The sequence below is a fragment of the Eurytemora carolleeae genome, unplaced genomic scaffold (genome assembly GCF_000591075.1).
Source record: "Eurytemora carolleeae unplaced genomic scaffold, Eaff_2.0 scaffold712, whole genome shotgun sequence".
In the NCBI taxonomy this organism is placed as follows: Eukaryota; Metazoa; Arthropoda; class Copepoda; order Calanoida; family Temoridae; genus Eurytemora; species Eurytemora carolleeae.
The window spans coordinates 59,710-81,218 of NW_019396598.1; the positions used below are offsets into that span (position 1 = coordinate 59,710).

General features: G+C 31.1%; 2 protein-coding genes across 9 annotated transcripts in view; both read right to left on the minus strand.

Annotated features, from left to right (window-relative positions):
* LOC111706094 (zinc finger protein 43) overlaps positions 1-13,988 on the minus strand; it is a 20,243-nt gene extending 6,255 nt beyond the window's left edge. The window contains exons 1-21 of the mRNA XM_023478860.1: positions 13,798-13,988; positions 13,427-13,501; positions 13,167-13,230; positions 10,427-10,504; positions 10,053-10,144; positions 9,596-9,671; positions 8,980-9,073; positions 7,934-8,259; positions 7,574-7,703; positions 6,425-6,480; positions 4,529-4,557; positions 4,104-4,177; positions 3,690-3,780; positions 3,257-3,259; positions 2,408-2,507; positions 2,119-2,154; positions 1,809-1,921; positions 1,365-1,531; positions 873-1,081; positions 438-508; positions 225-329 (exon numbers count right to left, since the gene is read on the minus strand). Coding sequence (XP_023334628.1) covers positions 225-329; positions 438-508; positions 873-1,081; positions 1,365-1,531; positions 1,809-1,921; positions 2,119-2,154; positions 2,408-2,507; positions 3,257-3,259; positions 3,690-3,780; positions 4,104-4,177; positions 4,529-4,557; positions 6,425-6,480; positions 7,574-7,703; positions 7,934-8,259; positions 8,980-9,073; positions 9,596-9,671; positions 10,053-10,144; positions 10,427-10,504; positions 13,167-13,230; positions 13,427-13,501; positions 13,798-13,937 — 2,129 coding nt within the window. The 5' untranslated portion in view covers positions 13,938-13,988. The remainder of the gene's footprint in view (positions 1-224; positions 330-437; positions 509-872; positions 1,082-1,364; positions 1,532-1,808; positions 1,922-2,118; positions 2,155-2,407; positions 2,508-3,256; positions 3,260-3,689; positions 3,781-4,103; positions 4,178-4,528; positions 4,558-6,424; positions 6,481-7,573; positions 7,704-7,933; positions 8,260-8,979; positions 9,074-9,595; positions 9,672-10,052; positions 10,145-10,426; positions 10,505-13,166; positions 13,231-13,426; positions 13,502-13,797) is intronic.
* Positions 13,989-14,091: 103 nt separating this feature from the next.
* On the minus strand, positions 14,092-20,866 carry LOC111706100 (zinc finger protein 425). 8 transcript variants are annotated; one of them, XR_002766141.1, is made up of 11 exons: positions 20,634-20,866; positions 20,006-20,067; positions 19,076-19,259; positions 18,575-18,751; positions 18,104-18,216; positions 17,857-17,934; positions 17,465-17,532; positions 16,113-16,155; positions 15,362-15,458; positions 14,781-14,854; positions 14,092-14,641 (listed from the first exon to the last, which is right to left on the minus strand). XR_002766141.1 is itself a non-coding variant. In XM_023478868.1 (10 exons), exons 1-9 carry the CDS (start codon positions 20,685-20,687, stop codon positions 15,366-15,368), a joined length of 879 nt encoding a protein of 292 aa, XP_023334636.1. In that variant the 5' UTR covers positions 20,688-20,866; the 3' UTR covers positions 14,092-14,575; positions 15,362-15,365. The 8 variants fall into 8 exon arrangements, 3 of the variants coding, with proteins under 3 accessions (XP_023334636.1, XP_023334635.1, XP_023334637.1); XR_002766139.1 differs by having other exon boundaries at positions 14,092-14,575; positions 17,465-17,539; XR_002766138.1 differs by having other exon boundaries at positions 17,465-17,539.
* Positions 20,867-21,509: the final 643 nt, after the last annotated feature.

Here is a 21,509-nt window from a genome sequence, read left to right on the forward strand (position 1 = left end):
CCCCCCCCCCCCCCCCGTTTTGGTTTAAAAGAGAAAATTGCAGATAACTGCTGAAAATAGTATTATCTTGCTTACTAGGATTAAAAATTCAAGGATTTTAATTTCATATAAAAAGGACTTTATCATAGATACATTTTCACAGCAAAGTGTACGGAAATCCCATCGCCCCCACCTTGTATTCTATAAACCTTGGTAATATTTATATTAATAAAATGTATCTATCCCTGCAGGATTGAATATGTCTGTGTAGGGAGGAGGGGGTGGATAAAACCTTATCACAGTTTGGACATCGACCAAGATTAGAGCGCTCATCTTCACTCGTCAATTCTCTGAAATATAAATTTATCCACGTTAAAAATCTTCTCTCGTAAAAAAATAATATCTATCAATTTATGAAGAGTAAACGATTGAAAAATAAGTTCTTGAAACTGACAAACCTCTTTTGATCAGTGCCAGTAAAATGTATGTTGGTGACATCTTGGCTCTCAACTTTTATATCTGTTGCTTCCTACAACAAGAAGAAAAAAAAGAGAGTTTACATTTGTAATAATGTAATAAATGTAAATTGTCGAAAAATTAAAATAAATTCTACTGTGCTCAATTATGATTAATTTAATTTTGAAGCAGATCCGGATCCGGATTCGTCCGGATCTAGTTTTAAAAAAGTCATTGACCGAAAAAAAATGAATCTTCTGTTTTCGCTATCTTTTATAAAGAAGCTTGATTACCCATCCGGATTTAGAAAGTTTTGCGGGTCCAATAGATTCGGATTCTCAGCATCAGCACAGAGTTCAAGATTTAAAAAACTTTTTTAACTTCAAGCAATTAACTTTTAAAGCACGGTATTTAAGATTTTAAAAAAAATGTTTTACCTTGAAGTAAGTATTTTCAAAGCTATGATGAAAACGACTTTGTTCAGAAATCCCGTTCTCATTATCGTAAAATGCTTCTACAGGTTCATCCACTGGCTCAAAATCAACTTCAGTTTTCTCTAACATCTTGGGAGCAACGTTTTCCTCCTTCTCCAATACTGCTTCGTTCTTTATACTTTCTTTGTTTTCATAGATTTTATCCAGCAGACCTTAAAAATAATAATAGTGTAGCTCTATATGTTTATCAGCGAATATAACTTCAAATCTGAAATGATTAAACAAGAAAATAGGCAAATAAACGTTAAGTTAAATGATGTCTCAGCAGCATAAATGCACACATTTCTTTTGGAGGAATCACAATAAACAAAAATCTATTTGCAGACAAAAAAACTCACATCTACTTCATCCTTGATTGGATGACGGTTTTGCTGGAGGATAAAATGATATCAATTCTACAGTCCCTTTAAGAAGGTCCCCGGCCAAACCACTAACCTATTGCTTCTTGCAGTAAACTTCTCCTTCTATCTTCCTCAAGATAAGAATGTAACGCGGCAATTATCAAACTTCTGCGCTCAGCGGGTAAATTGGTCTGCTTCAGAAGCTTGAACGCTAGAACTATATCAGGATAGCAGATACCGACATCAACCACTCTTTGCAGCCTAGAACATAAATGGCATAGTCTAGAAAAAAGACATCAATGGTAATTTAAATTTGAAATTTTTTTTTTACATGTTTTTTTGGCGCTAAGAACAATTTTTTACATGAGCTGGGCATTCACTGATATGTCTAGAGATGACCATAAAATAATGAAGCACCAAAAAATGTGATCCAATGAAGATTTAATATGAACTTCTGAACTTGACCTAGCTCCAATTCATTAAATTCGATCCCAGTATAATTATATTTTTGTGGGAATAATCTTTTAAATCAAATAACCTCTGATTCCAGTCTACGATGAACTGCGTGAAGGGCATGATGTTCTGTGAGAACTCGAGATTCTCGAACTCCCAAAACAGCCTCCAAACCGTCTCCAGCTGGATATGTTCAACCTTCATCACGGAGATAATTGTTTACTAAGATTGAGCCAAAAATGGAACATCATGCATTTTCTCCATTTTTGATAATTCTTCACCATCAATTTTCCTCTAAAATTTTTTTTATTTCCCCTAAAAACTAGTGTAAAGCCTCAAAAAGTGACATTTACAGAGCAAAAAAAATAATTTCTCAGTAACAAATATGCCCCTGCCTTGATTTCAATGCTTTCCATCGCATCAGTCCGATCCTGAAAAAATTTAATTGATGTTTTCTTTACCTCTAGGAACAATCAAAACGTGTATGCATTTTTTATCATTCTGCGGTCATTTTCTATAAACAATGACAATGACAAATTTATCCGTATTTTGGTGTAACTTTTTAACATGGACATGAATAAATTCATCAGGGGCATTATTGAAACATGTTTAGCCACAAACTACCTACAGGTTCAACCGTTTCCAAGTTTTCTTGATTATCGAACCATAAAACTTAATTTCTACCCTTGACGGAGATCGCGTAGATGAATGGTCCAACATCACATCATCAGTTCCAGGAGGATTATCTTTAACATGAATCTTCACTCTTTTAAAGTTCTTCATCCTATAAATGAGATTTTATAAATTTGAATGAGAATTTATTAAAGATTATTTGAATTGTATCCGATAAAATTCAAAAAAGCACCGACCAGGCCCAAATAGCAACTCATATGATCCAGGGATTGGTTGCCTGGAAAAAAAGTCGACATTTTTATTTTAGAAAATGCACCAATTAAAACAGAAACATCGCGAAATTTTAAATTTACAATTAAGAAGAAAAAGTTGTTTAGAAAAGCAACAATTAAAAACGAAAATTATTTATATCAATAGAGTTAATCATTTTTGGCTGCCTTATTTATTGAATTGAGTCTTTGATAGTTATTTTGTATTTGGCAAAGAACGGAGTAATTTCAATTCCAATCGTCTCTGAAGTCTCACCCTTGACTGAATGATCTTGGTTACTTAAAAATTTAGTAAATAAGGAAATGTTCAGTAGTTTTTGACTAATTTCTTCAAATGAAAATTTCAAAAATAAAATTAATAGTTTCCTGGATTACCTATCAACGCTTTAACGCCACACGGGGAAAATATGTACCAAGCCAAATGTTCAATAATTAAAAAAATAAGCTTTAAATTTTCATTTCTGAAAAGTTCAATTTAGAGTTCGTTATAAAGCGTCTAGGATAACCTTTATAATTTTCTTCAATGGTAGAGAATCATGATTCAATAATGGCATCGTTAGTTATTCATAAAAAATAAAATTAATAATCATCCAAGTTAATTTAATGATTCTTTAGATTATTTGATACGAACCTGCTTAATTTACATTTCGATATTTTTGGCATTTTTCTGAAAGTTAGATATGGTTTCAATTAACAGGCAAAAAAAAAACACTAGTGAAGAGTCAAAATTATTTCATATCAGAAAACGTAGATTTCAGGTACAAATTTAGTTTTTTAAACCTTATCTAAGGATTGTTCACGTTCCATTTGACCCTTCATTTAAAGAGTGGCATGACCGATTTACAACAGTAACTGCACAATTTTTTAATGATTAAGAATGAATGAGATATCCATGTTTTTAGTAAAAAAAAAATCAATTATTTTCGATTGTGGTTTCTCTATGACACTTGATTCTCTTGATATGGAGGGTTACTTGCAGTCTCTTTGATACATTTTCATTTTCTTAAACATGCTGAATTGTCTTAATCCAACTTTTTCTTGAGCCCATAATTTAAGGTTTAGTTTATTCAATGCCATGTGTTCTTCTGTGTTTCTTCATATCTCCGCTCTGGGTAAACCGTCTCTCACAGACATCACATTGATATGGTTTCTCGCCTGAATGCAATGGTAAATATTTTTATGAGGGTGGATTTTCTACGATTTTGCGAGAAGATAAAAATTGGATATCAACTGGCAAGCCTAAATTGATACTTTTAACATTACTTAGTGCTAATTAATTCCCCTGAAAACCATTAATTTCCCTTCACGCAGCTTTAATAAAACGCAGCGTTAATAAAATATCCTAACACATTATCTGAAACTGATGGTTGAAGTGTATGGAGAGGGTAAAAATATTTGTAGAAACTATTTACCCCTACCTGTATGTATCCGCATATGTCGAGTAATGACATCCTTTTTGTAGAAACTATCTACCCTACCTGTATGTATCCGCATATGTCGAGTCATGACATCCTTTTTGTAGAATGCCATTCCACAGTCTTCAAATTCACATCTGTAATATCAATATATTCTTATTATTCCAATCCAATCCAATAGAACCGAAGTTGGGAACGTGAAATGGGTGGAATCTTTAACTTACATGGGGACTAACCAGCCTCATATTGATTGAAACGTTTTCACGAATTTTACATTTTTTAATCAATCCCCTCCCCGCGTGATTAAGGTGTAACCGCCCCTGCTTTAAAAAAAATTAAATTTTTGTAGACTATGTTACCCTCTCGGGCACCCATGGGTTCCCTAAAAAATGTTAATAAATTTGGTCCAGCCGTTTGGCCAGCTATTACTAACATATTTATATGAGTTACATTACAGTTATTAGTTATTTTATAGATTTATAATTTACCTATAATTCTTCTCTCCCGTATGTGTTAACTACGGAAATATTTTAAATTCATGTTTAAACTCTTTACTGGCATACTTTTTTAGATTTTAATTTGAACAATGGCAATAATAAAAATTACAAATAATAATCGTCTAAAGGTACTGCAAGCGTAATTTCAAGTGAACCTCCATGCAAATATGACACTGCCTGGTCATAACGGTACCTTTAAACCTTAAAACTGATCAACATTGTCGGACTTATTCAAGTTTATTTTAAAAAACACGTTTAATTGTTGAACACAATCTTAAAATAATATTTTATATCAGGATTGTGAAAGAAGACATTTCTTTAATCTTCACAAAATATTTAAAAATTCCCCCAATCTTCATTGTTTTTCATTAAATGTTTAATCTATATATAAATTTGGCTTGTCTGTCTGTTTGTATCCAATAAACGTCAAAACGGCTGAACCGATCGGGCCCAAATTTTTTGTGGGACATCACGTGACCACAGGGAAGGTTTATGAATGATCAAATTTCAAATATTTGTCTCCATCAAAATTCGATCTTAATTAAATTTTTGAAAATTTTGAAAATCCACGAAATTTTTTGTGAAAATCCGCGAATTATTTTTGTTTTGTTTTACGATGTACACAAAGAGAACATGTTCACAATTAATTTAGAAGATGGGCGCGAAGCGCCCTCTAAGGCTAGTGAAAGAAAATTCACTAAATTTTATTCGTCTAACTTTCATTAAAGGCATGATGCAAATGTATTTTTTTAAGCCAGAGGATTTTAAGCTAGATTCAAGTGGTTATAATGTGAATGTCAGATTCACTGTGATAATTTTAAAATCTTTTTATTTTCTGGACACCAATAAAGAAGTTATCAATCTTTTATTTTCTGGACACCAATAAAGAAGTTATTAATCTTTTATTTTCTGGACACCAATAAAGAAGTTATCAACCTTTTATTTTCTGGACACCAATAAAGAAGTTATTAATCTTTTTATTTTCTGGACACCAATAAAGAAGTTATCAATCTTTTTATTTTCTGGACACCAATAAAGAAGTTATCAATCTTTTATTTTCTAGACACCAATAAAGAAGTTATCAATCTTTTTACTTTCTTGACACCAATAAAGAAGTTATCAATCTTTTATTTTCTGGACACCAATAAAGAAGTTATTAATCTTTTTATTTTCTGGACACCAATAAAGAAGTTATCAATCTTTTATTTTCTGGACACCAATAAAGAAGTTATCAATCTTTTTATTTCTGACGATTTTCTTTATTGTAAGTGGTGAAAAAGAAACCAAGATAAAACTTAATCAATTTTCAGATAGTTAACTGAATTCTATCTCATTCGTCAATGGTCAGGAAAAGATTAAAAGGGTAACGCTGTGAACGGGCGTGCAACTCGTTAATGGTTACTTGCAATATCAATAACAGTCCCTTTAATGACAAAATTAACACTGAAAAAAACATTCATCTTTAAATGGTTTTAATTAAATTTGAGCAAACAATAAACAATTAACAATTAACACAGAAGAGACTTTCAAAAGTTTGAGACGTACGTAATAAATAAAAGATATCTATCGTAACTACTTGAAAATTAAGAGTTTTCTCTCAAAACAACAAAAAAAAAAAACATTGAAACGAATAAATGTGACATGGAAAAAAGACATCAGCTTGGTATCTTGATAATTTTTCTCTCTCTCTCCGTGTTAGTGTCTTAAACAGGGGTATACAATTTTAAGAATTACACCCCCCGCAAGAGGGTATAAAATGAATCTAGATGAACAACATTAAAACCAGTTCCAAATCTGTCTTTTATCCCCTCCCCTTCTATACACTTTAATAGATTCTATCAACAATTTAATTTCATTTATGTAATTTCTTCATAAATTTAAAATTTCCTGATGTGTTTGTAGATTATATTTCTTCATGAATGTTTTCCCACACTGATCACAAGCTAAATAAAGGAAAGGTTTTATAAAGGCATAATGTAAGTGACCCTCCATTTAAAAAAAACTAAACGAAAAAACAGAGACATGTACGATTCACAATGATACCCTTAAAAGCTTTATATGATCAAGTGTAAATTAGATAGATATCCATGATCTTCTCTTTGAAAGCTAAGTATTTTAATTTGTGGTTTCTCTAAAACCTTTAATCCTTTCTCTGTTAAGGATCAATGAGATTTTCTTCTTATTCTACCGACAAATTGTGGGTTTTCTGATTGCAACAAAATTTGAAGTTTAAGGGTACCGTTGTGAAACGGACATGCCACTTTTATATGGAGGATTCATAAATAAAAATTTCAATACTTCTACCTTCTATTTAATATTTAATCGTCCCCCCTACCCCCTACCCACTCATTCAGATATTCCTCGAATCCAATTAAAAATTTATGAGAGAGATTTACAATAATATTTTAAAAATCATTTATTCTAAATTAAATCCGGTAATGAGAACAATTCGATATTTCAAGGGTTTAAAACAATCCTTGTTTTAGTTCCTGGGACTGTATATGAATTTAAAGAGACTCTCCAGCTAAAGAGTCCGATTCGCAACGGTATCCCTTTAAAATTATGTCTGAGTAACAATAGTGAAGATCTAAAACAGTGTTAAGTTCTTCCAAGGAATATGCTGAAATGGAAAAACTTGTGTGGTTTGGACATAAAAATGATAAAAATTAACAGACACCGACCCAATAAGTTCCCTTGTGATCTCCCACTCTATGAATGGCGGATTATTTTAATGACGTAACAGTCTGTAAAAGCATAAAGTAAATCTTGGCTATTCACGAGAAGCAATTAAGAGATAAAAGAACCAGAATAGTAACAACGAAATGGATCCACCTGAAGGAGACAATATTGCGAATAATCTAAAATCATTTGAATTGTTCATACGTAACCTAAGCCTTTTTAAATAGACGGTAACATAAATTTTAAGTTTTTTATTCAAAATCTGTGTGCGTTTATATGCTGAAATAAAAAGCAAGAAAACAGAAGTCTAAAAAACATTTTTGGATGAAATTTGAACATTTTCACTAATAATCTTACCAAATTTACGTTCACCCCCGTGGGTGATGGTATTCATGTGTTTTTGCAAAAGTGCCATCTGGTAGTATACTTGCCCACATTGATCACAGGGATACTCTCGATGGTTTAGAATATGTCGATTCAGTAAATCCTGTTTAAAACATCACGTTAGTTTCCAGCGAAGGATACAATTACAGGTAAGTGTACACTGAAAACTGTACAATATTAAATACATATATTTTATATATTTTTGTCGCACCACTTCCCCGCCCCTTAAAAAATCATTTTCATTTCAAGGTGCAGTAATTGGGAAATTTATTTAAAATCAAAAATGAAATTCAATTCTGTCATATAGTTAACACTAAACATAGTAAAAAAAACCTGATCTTTAAATATTTTATTGCAGGGTTGGCATCGAAACAAGAAATGGGTTCTCTTGTGTATTCTCAGACGCTTCTTTCCTTGAATCTCTTTCCCGCATTGATCACATTGAAACATAGATTCGTGAGCTATTTGTCGCTTCACATGCGTTTCCATATGCTTTATAAGCTTTGACTGTCGGTCAAACAGTTTGGGACAATGTTCACATTTCAAATTCTTTTTATGCACATTTTTCATATGATATTTTAAAGAACTGTCTCCAAAAAATTCTTTGGCACATATTTCACATTTGAGCTTGCTGTCCATATGAACTATTCGGTGTTTTTCTATTCCAATAAATCGAATTAGACATTTCTTTAAATGGCTCGAATTAAAACTAGTAGCATGAAAAAATTAATAATTCAAATAATTATAACACTTTGAAAATAAGAGATGATGGGCCTAGCAAATACTGCACAGGGATTCCTAATAATTAGGAGAATGATAAGACATAACGTTTTTAATTGACGCAGAACAATTTCAACAGTATTTTAGTTAAAACAATCCCCAACATAAATTAGTAGTCTAAGGATTTCCTAAAAGTGATCTACCAATTTTCATCTCTAATTAATTATGAATGCTAATCTATGTAATAAAACAAGACATTCGTATATATGTTCCCTATAGCCGGCCAAACGGCTTGACCGAATGGGCTGAATTTTTTTGTGGACACTCATGGTAGCCTAGGGGTTAACATAGGCTAAAATAATCTAATTTATTTTTCAAGTTTTGATTTTTTTTCAAATCATTTTTTATTTTTTTCCACAGGAAACACCGGCCCTTCAGCTAGTAAGTAATATAACCTTTATTTGAATATCAATAATTCGTTAACTATCGGCATTCAACACAGTCAAGTCGTCTCTTAATTTCCATGTTTCATTCATTCATATCATTGAAAAACGTGAAGTGTAAAATCTAAATTGTGGCATAATTTCTTAGTTTTATTAGTTAAATATTTTTCAATTTAAATTTTTCAAAACTTTTCTAATTTCTTGTAAGATTTATTCCTAAAAGTTTTTGAGTATCGTAAGATGCTGAGCAAAGAGAGCATGGAAACTTCCTACGCGGCATTTCATGCGCCACCTCGTGGGCCTTAAACTCCTGAACAAACCGGTTCTAGAACACTTAAAGAGATGGTATAATCAAATGACTCTCTGGTCAAAGACGGGCATGTCCGATTCACACCGGTACCCATTAATTTACCTCGAGCAAAATATGAAAATATGTTCTTGTTTTTCCATCTAAATATTTATAATTTTCAACTGTAGATTTTCACTCCATTTCTAGAAAATAATGACAAACCGGAAATGTCGTCGGAAGAATTATGGTAAATTATTACTGGTGGTGGAAGAAACGATTTTTTATAACCAGGGGTGGGGAAATGATTTTGAATGAATCGAGGAAAACAAAAAAAAATGTGACATCAAAAGGCAAGTTTTTCATACTTTATGAAGCTTTCCTAAAAAGAAATCTTTTCCCCCAAAAAAGTCATTTATTTCCCCATTTTAGCAAAAAAAAATTTGTTTTAACGATAGGCGCAACCATATAAAACTTATTGGGAAAATAAATTATTTTCTAAAAGGGAAGAATGATTTTTTAGGAAAATATACATCCCTGACTAACCTGTAACCTAGGACAGGACATTGGACAAATAGAACACTTGAAGGGATTTCTAGTTTCATGCTCATCAAACCCTCCGCTAAATTAAATAAAGGAAATCCAATAAAAAAATTGTATTCAAATTCTTCAAAAATTTATTTAATCACAGAAAAGATGAATCAAATTCAAAAATTTTATGGAAATTCTTAGAAAATATACTTATTCAAATACAAGATTAATTCAATTCATAAAAAAATATTAATTTACTTTGGAATGATTACAGTCTTCGATCTTATTTTGAACTAAAAATTTTCGTAAATAAATCAGTGAAAAACTTCACAGTTCCTAGCACCATGCATGTTATAGTAACTCAAGAAAATTAATCTCATTCACATTTTTTAAAATTTCAGCGTAGAAAGAAAAATATCAACAGCACTTTCTAGCAGTTTAGAGAACAATAAATTAAAATTTATAAAAAAACCTTAAATAATTTTCATCCTTATCTATATCATCCTCCTCTTCATTGTCTACACTCTCATCCAATTGTACTTTCAGTGTGCTCACATCATCCATCTTAAAGGAAGTGTTCACAAAACAACAATAAGGGAAAAATATGAACCGTAATTTAATCCAAAAATGAATTATTAGCATTAACCGGTGTTTTTGACTACATTTTCAGTGTTTATGGAGAAAGATTAAAATCAAATTCTATGAACAGAAACATAGAATGGAAATAAAAATAAAGCTTACAAATGATTTGTTCCACTTTCGTTTATTCTAAACCCCTTTACAGGAAAAATTGTCAAAATTTTAAATTTCAGATTAAAATATTGTGAGATTTTTAATATTTTTTACCTCAGATTTGACGAGAAATTTAGAATTCTCATTCTTCATCCCATTCAAAGCATTCAGCGTGAACAGAAGGAGATTTTCCTATAATTAATCAATAATTTTTCCTATAATTATAATTGTGAGTCGGGCATGCCCATCTGTAAATGGAGGGCAACTTGTGATTAAAAAAAGACAGCATTCAAGATTATTTACTCAAATTAAAGGATCATATATTTCTTTTTTATTGTTGTTCCATCATTTTGTATTCGCAATTTCATGGGCCCTTGAATATAAAATATAAAAATCTATCTCTTGTTAATTGAATTGACCAAGACCCCCCCTTAATAAGATAAAATGTTTAATCGTCCTTACGACTATAGAATTTTAAAATTAAATTAAGCTATCCGAGAAGTTGTATCAGGGTTGTTCATCTCAGCTTAATTTTAATAGAATTAATCCAAGTATCGAGACTACATCGTATTGTCAATTGGTTTTCAGATTGAGTTCACGGCAAAATATCAACAAAAAACTGCAAACAAAAATCCTTTTCTCTCAAAACCCAAATCTGAGCTGTTGAAAAAACAGAGATTTTAGCATAAACATAAAGAAAAAACAGAAGAAAAATAATTCGAAAATTCTTCCTTTGTTAAAAAAACAGAAGTCTTAAAGAAATGTTTATGACCTGGATCCGGATCGGATACATATTTTCCAGGATCCGGATCAAAATAAAACGGATCCTTAGTATATACGGATTCATAAAAAATATTGAAATAATGAATAAACCTAGTATAATTAAATCATTGATCTGCTTGGAAGCAAGTTCTGACAAAAGAGATCATTTTTAAAATTAAAAATTTCTCTTAAACACTTTATTTATAAATAGTAAATACATTGGATAAGTCGGATAAAATCCAATTACGAATAAAATAAATCCAAATGAATATTAAATATTATTATTATTTCTAAAACTTTAATTCTAATCTGAAACAAACAAGAGACATTAATGTTCTGAAATGGCATCCCAAGTCTATAAGACTATTTGATTCGATTTATTTGAAATTAAGGGTATTCTATACAACATGAATTATGCAAGTTATACTAAATTATACATTAACTTTCCTTATTAAAGTTCCAAAATGGCATGATATAATATACAATAATTAATAATAATAATAATAATGATCGCTGTCAAACCTTCAATCTAGGTTGTAGGCTTGAGCTCCCTCCGTTTAAGTTCCAATGAATCAACCCAGTTATGAGCTGTGTGTAAATTAAAGCCTCGCTAATCAAAGACGGCTCTCCCAAAATCTATCATAATCTGACACTGGAAATTCTGTTGCATTAAAAGAATCAAGCCGACCACCAGGGAATAAGAGCCATTTTTACACTATACATTACTGTGCAGTACAACACAGACAGTACAACAGATGAATTAACCATCTCTTAGTGACATTAATGTACTAATACTGAATAGCATCTCCTTCTAGCTTAATTACTTACTATAAATAAATCTAGTCTACTAGTGAGATTTATGTGCTTAGACTGAATAGAATCTCTTTCTAGCTTAATTACTTACTATAAATAAATCTACTAGTGAGATTTATTTGCTAATACTGAATAGAATCTCTTTCTATCTTAATTACTTACTATGAATAAATTTACTAGTGAGATTTATGTGCTTAGACTGAATATAATCTCTTTTAGCTTAATTACTTACTATGAATAAATCTCCTAGTGAGATTTATGTGCTTAGACTGAATAGAAACTCTTTCTAGCTTAATTACTTACTATGAATAAATCTCCTAGTGAGATTTATGTGCTAAGACTGAATATAATCTCCTTCTAACTAAATTACTTAATATGAATAAATCTCCATGTGAGATTTATGTGCTTAGACTGAATAGAATCTCTTTCTAGCTTAATTACTTACTGTGAGTAAATCTCCTAGTGAGATTTATGTGCTTAGACTGAATAGAATCGCTTTCTAGCTTAATTACTTACTATAAATAAATCTCCCCGTGAGATTTATGTGTTTAGACTGAATAAAATCGCTTTCTAGCTTAATTACTTACTTACTACTGTAGATGATCAGCAAACTAGATTGACCAGAAATACCTCCTACTACAAGAATCTTATTGCAACAAGATAAAAAAAAGACATAAGACAAAATTTCTTTTCTGTTAAGTGGTTTCCTTCTGGAATAATTAGCCATTTGATGTCCAGGACTCCAGGAATGTGACTAGTTTTAATACTAGACTGGAGAAAAGTGCCATTTAAACTTCTTTTCTGTTTCTGTTTTGATGTTTCCTATCAGTATGGCACCTGGGCCTCATTCCAGTATATCATAAGAATTCCTGCACTCTATATTCTCAGGCCTAAAAAGCCTCTTAGGCAGCTGGAATCTTGTCAACCCTCTTCTCAGCTTGAATGAAGCGTGGATGGATGAATGTGCTGCCAGATTACAACCCCTGGTAGATCAATATAAAACCCAGACAACACCAAACTTTCGAAATAGAAAAATTCTGAGATTCGATTTGTCCTGGGGACAAAAAGTGAGATTAATTTGCTAATTGAATAGAATCCCTTTATAGCGTACTTACTTATCATGAATAAATCCCTTTATAATTGACTTATTTATCTTGAATAAATCCCTTTATAGCGTTCTTACTTATCATGAATAAATCCCTTTATAATTGACTTATTTATCTTGAATAAATCTACTAGTAAGATTAATGCACTAAGCCTGAAAAGAAACCCTTTCTACCTGAAGATAGTTAGGTTTTGACTGAAGATGGTTGAATATGTTGGATCTTGTCTCCCGGTCTATCCTAGTCAGTGATACATATTAGCAAAACAAGGATTCTTGGGCAAGTTTAATCAAAATATAGTTCCAAAAATTTCTTATTAAAATATTTTTTTTTCATTTCAGCGAAAAACTCTAAAATTCTTAACATACTGGTGGGGAAAAACATTATGTTTAAAGAATGGGGGGGGATTATTTTTGTACCAAATATATTTCTCTACCTGGAGTTCTTAACTAGTTTCAAGGAGAGAACGGTTTCGGAGTAAGAAATACCAGCCTCCATAGCTCCGGTCAACCTATAATAACAGAGTAAACTTAGAAGGGACTGTTAAGCTCATTGGCTCGTCAGTTTTTATATATGGCTTATTTGCGCCATGATCTTTATATGAAAAAAATGTGTGACCTCTTTTAAGAAATACCATCACAATTAAGTAAAATTGCTGATCTTCTGTCATCTTTTCAGTATTTATTTTATTAATGAAGTGTGGACCGAAACAAAAAAACCTTCATATTATTTGCAGAAACCCTACTTAAATAGTTCATTGCATAGCTTGTGGGTTTACTTTTACAAAGTACGTTTGAAGATTTTAACCTGTTTTGCCATTCGGTTAAAAACCCTGTAAATGTTGTCTTCTCATCATCGTAGGTGTAATCCTCGAACTCTAAAAACCGGTTCCAAATCTGATCAAGTTCACTCCCCTCTTCAATCTTAACAAGATCAGAAGGCTCCATTTTTCTGAAATTTGATATATGTTTTGAATGTTACATTAATTTTTAATTGGTTTAATTGGTGTGATTATGTTTATATATCACGGGTGTGATAATTTAAAACATCTCTTTTCCGACTTCATTGGCCGTTCAGGAATTCAGCCAGTTATCGAGCTGGTTTTTGAAAATGTTCAGGTTTCCAGCACTTTTGATTTCATATGGAATATCATTCCATATATTGATAACTCTTGCACTAAAAAAGTTTCTTTGTATTTCGGTGTGCACAACAGGTAACTTCAGATTTAAAGGATCACGGGACATTCTGGTTTGTTTTTCATTTTCACCAGGTACATAGGCTGAGCTAAACCAGTTGTTTTTATCCACATGATCATGTTCATGAAGGATTTTCCAGACTTGAATCATATCTCCCTTCTTCTTTCTTTCCTCCAGACTAGTGAGTCCAACCTCTCTCAATTTCTCTTCATAGGTAGATCCTGAGAGTCCAGAAGTCATGGAAATAGCTCTTTTCTGTACTTTTTCCAGGATTTCTTTATCTTTAATCAGCCAGGGATTCCAGGCTTGTATACAGTATTCAAGGTGGGGCCGTACATAAGTTTTATACAGAGATATCCATACAGTTTTGTTTCAGTCTTCAACAAATACTAAAATAAGAAAAATCTGTCTGAGCCGCAAAAATAAGAAAGTTTCTCAAGAGTGCCAGATGTTACCTAAAAACAAATACATTTTTATTGTAAATATGTTAAATGGACTGTAAGCGTAATTTCAAGTGAAATTTCATGTAAAGATAGCAACGGTATCCTTGACACCTTTATCTGATAAATAATGAGGAAAATATAGTTATTTTACTTGGTTTAGAAGTCTTGAGATGGAAATTCCTATGTTTTTTTGGGAAGAAATTCACAAGTCACTTTATAGAGAAACTAAAATTAAAAATAATCAGATTTCAAAATTATAAACATTGATATCTAATTCATATTTGATCAGACAACAAACCTAGGGTAACGTTGTCAATCGGGCATAGCTGTTTTTGCATGGAGGGTTACTTGAAATTATGCTTGAAGTCCCTTTAAGTAGGTGTATTTAATATCAAATCTAGCGAAAATATTTTAATTTTTCCAAGTAACCAGCGACATCACTGCAACCGGACAAGAAGTTCTTGTGATATGAAAATGAAGTCAGTCCTAACCTGAATGCGATGTTGCTAATGTCAATGATTGGCCATGAATTAATTATACAACTCTTGCTCTTCTGACAGTGATTATATCAGGCAAATCAGGTAAATAAATAATAATGACTGTGTTTCCTGTTTATACAAAATTAGAAACCTGCAAAGCATATTGCAGAAATATATGCTTCTTAAACCATTCATAAAAATTAACCTTGTATAACCTTACACTTTTTAATTAACAATCTATTGAAGAAATTACCTATTTAATCTCCTTTAACTTTGTGGCTTTGTCTCATATGTCTCTTGATCTTATGTCTCCCAAAGAACTTCATATCACACAAAGTACAGGTAATAGGCTACAATTATAAACACAGGGTAAATAATAGTTTGAACATTCATTGCCTCCCCCCCCCCCCTCAAAAGTCATAATTTTCTCCACTTATAATAGTATTTCTTTGAGCTTATTTAACTTTTTGGGAAAATAAAATTTATTTTTGGAAAAGGTTTATTAGGGTAAAAAACCCTGAGAGCAAGCATTAATTTGTTTATACAGGGTGTCTCACGAAACAAACAAGACTTGAGAGATGAGTTGAAGGTAATCTTAGATCTTTGAAATAATTTCTGGCATTCATGTCAATTTACTTTAACAGATAGGATTCTTGATATACAATAGTTACATTATTTATCTAGTCTAAGCATTTACAGAATGGATCATTTTTGTACTAAAAACTGTCGGAAATATTTCAACAAATTTTAATAAATCTAAAATGGTCTAAATCTGAAGAAAATTCTACGTATTTCTAGTAGATTGGGAAGCAAAGAAAAGGGAAACCACATTTTGAGAATGCAAGTCCTCTAGGTGTAATATGTTGTCATAGTTGCAAGAACCATAATTGTATAATTACGTTGAAGATTTGTAGAAATGTCAAGATATCTCATAACTGTCATTTTTCATGGGACACCGTGTTGTTTCTGGAAAAAATATATCCCTAGTCAGTTTCATAATTCACCTCATCATGTACGCATTTATGGCTATATAGTCCTCCTTGCAGACTAAACCAGACATTTTATTTTCTTTCAGATTGATAATACGTCTCTTGTGAATTGACAGATTGTTAGAGGGATGGCAATAATCTTGATATCAAAATGTTATATGCATTATACAATTCAGGCCAATCCCATATGCAAAGTTTGCTCGAGAAAGATCATGTCAAAGGAACTGAATGCTTGCCTTATTCTTTAATTTCTATTCCCTACATCTTATCCACTGAGAAATAATTTGGTTCATTTCAGTTCGAGTTTCAGGCAACTAGACTAGTGCAAGTTGTACGTAGACAGTACAGTAGGGAAAAAAAAACTTCAGACAGCAAACAGGCAAATCTCCTTTTAGTAAGATTAATGTCTAGCAACCTGATAGTGCAAACCTTTCATATTTTAAACTTTGACTATTTGATTTAACAGAATTAAGTGTGAAATATTAAGGTTTACAACATAAGGTTCAGAAAATTAGAGTTATGGACAGGAGTTTAGTATCTTTGGGCGTAATCAAATCAAGCCTGAATGTTATAAAATATATGAAAATACCAATAATCGTTAAAGAGAGACTGGCTAAGTAACAAAGTTGAACTGAGACTGCAGAAAAATTTTAGTATTCATTTTATACCAAGAAGACGCTTTTACAGTGTATAATCACTGAGTAAGAAGGTAAAATCACTGAGTAAGAAGGTAAACTCGTTTGTCGAATTTCAACGGATAGGATAAGTCAAGGAGTTCTAAGCAGAAACTTTTTTTTACAATTATATAGAAACAGGACAGAAAAAATAATACAAATTTTTCTATAAACTAATTATTTATTTAAGGACAGACTGAGAAAATAAAATTAATCTTTATCATCCATAAAATAAGTAAATTTATTCAGTTTTCAGTTTCTGTGATGGCTTATTCTTTCTAGATGTTTCCTGTAGATTTTCTTGAATCTCATTGCAAAGACGGCATTTAAATAAATTTGAAGAAATCTGCGAACAAATTTACAAAAAATAGATAAGCAATTATAATGATGATAAAGAAATAATAAAATCTACCATTGATTTCATCATGTTTTTAAACAACAAATTGGTTTACAGAAGAATTTTTGTTATGTTCTTTACCCAGGTTATTAAATAATTATTAAAAAAAAAATTCTCTTCAGGACCCTCTTGAACTATCTTGCTGGTATCAAATGAATCCTAAAGTTGTTCAATAAAATACTTCAAGCAGTTTCAGTTCAACTACATTACCTATAGCCAGTCTCTCCGTTTAAGAGTTGAGATATCGATGAAGTTTGGTTTAGTTGAGTATATTCCAAAAAAAGTATAAAATGTTCCTATATGAAGCACTGCAACTAGAACACTGGAAGGGTCTTGAAGGAAGTTTATGAACTGGCAAGTGATGCTGCAAACTGAATACAATACAAATGTCATCAATTCCCTTTTAAGTACTACCTATACCCCCTCCTTTTCGATTTGTAAAATTTTGCCTTTTTATCTTAACATAAATTGGCCTAAGGGTGTATGTACACTTTTTACTGTACACTGTACTATACATCAACACATGGGGAGGGGCATCTCACATTAGTTATGAGTCCAAGTATCATCTAGTATAAATTATAGCATAGCATTGGTACATGTGGATGTGTTTCTATCAAAGAGAATAGTAATTTACTTATTACACTTGATTTAATGTTCTATGTTGTCATTCTTTAGTTTAAAAACTCACCCAGCATTAAAATAAACAAACAGGGGACACTCCGGACACTGGAAAATATCGGAGGTTCCATCTTCCCTAACCACTTCCCTAGAAATATTCAAGAGTAAATATTATTAGATAATTCATCAAATTTTTAATACACGAAAAAAATCACTATTTCTTTTCAAATATCAATTTTTCTAAAGATAAAGAATAAAATGTTTTATTTTTTTTTGTCTGAATTCTGTTTTGAATATGGTTGATAATGCTTTATTACCGTGGAACAATTTTTTTTTTTGAATTTTTTCTTTTATCCTTCTCTATCTTCTTCCCAGGTTCACCCTCCTGCACTTTTATCAATTTCTTCTTTTTCTTTTTCTTTTTATTACTCTTTTCAAAGGAAATAAAAGGTTGATGATTATAAAGAATATTAAGAATATTAAGAGAGAATAAAAAGCATAAAAAATGTAATAAATTTAATTTACTTAAAATATCACAATATTTCCAGTGCTCATGAAAATAAAAATTTTAATTTTAAACACAGAAAACTAATATTCAAATATCTACCTACCCGTGAAAAAAATTGGGAAAAGTTTGGACATTCAAAGCTTTCCGTCTTTTTTTACCACTACACTATATTTGTAATAAACTATAAAACGCCAAAAAAAATGTAAAAAAAGAAGTAAAAATAAAAATATAAGAAATATAAAACAATCAAGTAAAAAATCTCAGGTTCATTTCCTTCAACCTTAATTTGGTTTTGATCTTGAACCTTCTGGTTTGTGTTTTCAATATTCTTAGCATCAATATTCGTAGCATTAATATGTGAATCATCAATATGTGTATCATCAATAGAAAATGTAGTTTGAAGAGAACTATTTTCAGTCTTGTTTAAATATTTAGTTATCTCTGACTCATCAGTTTCCTGGATGAAAGGGTTTGTTAATGTAATTTCAAGCGACTTTTTATTAGAAAAGTGTCCAGTCCCACCCATATTTACTAAATAAACAATGTTAAATAATAAATTTTTCTTTCTTTCCATTAAAATCTATTTGGGTAAATATTTTTTTTTGAAATTATTTCGAAGATTGGCGTGGATGGACGATGGACAATGGGCATATATCGGCGAATTTGTTCCCCCTTTTTGATACTTTTGACCCAAAAATTCAAAACTCATATTATATCCTAGGATTTATTTTTAAAGAAAAAAATCAAAAGTTAAAAAAAATATTAAATCCTGAAATCTAACCTGAAACATCTGCGAAAGGATCAGCATAGTCTGAAGTAGTAAACTCTTACGATCCAGACAATGCATGCGCAGAGCAGAGAATATAAACTCCTGCGCATCCGCGTCCAGATTACTGTTCTTAAGTAATTTGAACGCTAGGACAGATTCGGAATAACTTATCCCTGCATCCAGGGCGCTTGTTAGCCTGAACAGTACCAAGAAAAATAAACAAAAAACTCCATCAGCTTTGCTTTACAAATTTGCACTGCAGTTTCTGAGATAAATGTGAACAAACTCAGATCGAGTTTTAATTTAACTTTTAAATGAAAAAAAAAAATATTTATCGGTCGAAAACAGTAAAATTGAAAATAAGATCGGTTTTTAATTCTGAAAAAGTTAGTATATCTACAATCTACATTCTACCCCTTCTTTTCAACATTTTTGAAAAGAAGATCCATGAAAGTATTTATGGGACAGACTTCAGCCATTTTCTATGAAGCTCATACGGTGTTACCCAAGAAAATAGGAATGGAAAGAAGATTGTTAGGCTCAAATAATGGTTTTAGTCAAATGAAAGCACAGAATAAGTACCATTTTCACAAAATAAGTTTGATTTTCCAGCTTTTAGTAAAATTGTTATGCAGGCCAAAGAGAAATAACTTATTGTGATCAGATTGTGTATAAACGCCATTTATTCTGATATTATTCCAAGTTAAATTGAGATATCGAGGATCAAAATGTTTTTCATTATATTAAGAATACAAAATAGTTTTATATAACAATTAGGTATGCTAATGATTTTAAAAAGAAAAAAAAACTTTAATCAAGGGAATAAAACATTTTGTATGCCAAAACCAAACCTTGAGAAACATACCTAAGGTTCAATTGGTTCAAAAGTATATCTATTTAAAGGACCAACAAACAGACAAGACAAAAATGTTACATCATTACCTAATTTGCCATTCGTCAAGAAAATCAGAAAAATCAGTGTCTTCCTCATTAAAGAAGAATTCCTGAAAAAAATACTTTTAAATCTAATTAACATTGAATAACTTTGTATCTTAGTTCTTAAAATATACTAGACTAAGCTTTTCTTAGAATTTTGGATCATTAAGTGAAGAAACATTAAATTCCCAAAAGTTATATAAAGTTGAGCCAAGTTAGGGGTGGGGAAAATGATTTTGTTAATTTGGGGAAAACGTTTATTCGTTTTTTTTTAAATACTTTTTATTCAAATATGTTCCTCTTAAAATCATTTATTTTCCCAATTCAACAAATAAAACCTTAAAATAAATACATTACTTCCGGCCCCGGGAAAAAATAGTTTCACAAGGGGAGGGGGAATGTTTTTTGAGAAAATATACACCCCTACAACAGCCTGCAGAGGAAAGTCAAATTTTCTAACCAAACAGCTTCGCAGCTTGATGGTGTATAAACATTAAACAATTCAGAACAATGTATTTTGATAGATTGTGGTCAAATGTGGAAGATAACAACAGAAAAGATTTGTCAGGTTTAAAAGATGTATGTTATAAGAAAATAAGAAAAAATAAGGCAAATAATCAGCTCCTTTTCATACCTCAAAATGAGAATATTTCACCCAAGTCTCTTCCAGCCATTTTTCAGTTTCCATTTTTAATAGCAGTCCTCCAAGCTAATTACTACTTCACTTAAAAACTCGATTCACGCAGGCTTTTAACTTTTGATATTACTAGCTCATTTGTTCACTTGATTAGCTAAAATTTACCAGATATCTTCATAACAAATTTTCTCCACATTTTAAAATTTCAGAATTTGAATTCCTTTATCTCTCTGAAAGTATAAATATAAAATTATTAAATATCCGTCAATAAATAAAATAGAATTTGCGTTCTTGACAGTCACAAACGTAAACGTTATACAGTTTACAACTCTCATGAATGAACATAATTAAAAGATACTTTACTTTAAACTAATTAGATTTTGTACAGGAGCTAATTAAGAAAATAGCTTTCAGAAAATTTAATTGAATTTTCTAAATTAAGGAATAAAGATATACAACGGCCTTTGTTTGAAAATGCAAAAAGCTCTAATTTTAATATTTTGGAAACGCATGTAAAAAATTTGAAAAAAGGAACCTTCTTTTGCGTTAGGTTTAAAGGGACTGTCTGCTAAATTTCAAGTGTCTATCTAACTAATTGAGTGGTGCCCTTGAAAGATTATTCTGATAAAGAAATTAGATATCAATACTCAACAGTCCTCTTTTTAAAAGTTGATAATTTTCAAAACATATTTTGTGTTGCTTCAGAATAGAAACATTATGGAGGAATTGTCAGAATTCTGCACTTTAACCCTATTCCCGCTGGGGGGGGGTCAATTTGACCCCCCCCAGATTCAGATTCACAAAAAAGCGGCTTAGTTGCAAAATATGTACCAAATGTAAGAAATTTAGAAAATCTCCGAGAAATGGTCTGGA

Excerpts from the sequence above, each read along its gene's own strand:
- LOC111706100 (XM_023478868.1), bottom strand. The coding sequence starts at position 20,687 with ATGGAAACTGAAAAATGGCTGGAAGAGACTTGGGTGAAATATTCTCAT. Across the intron at positions 18,217-18,574 it reads AAGATCAAAACCAAATTAAG|AGTAATAAAAAGAAAAAGAA; the intron begins GTTGAAGGAAAT and ends TCCTTTGAAAAG. Across the intron at positions 17,935-18,103 it reads AAAAAAAAAATTGTTCCACG|GGAAGTGGTTAGGGAAGATG; the intron begins GTAATAAAGCAT and ends GAATATTTCTAG.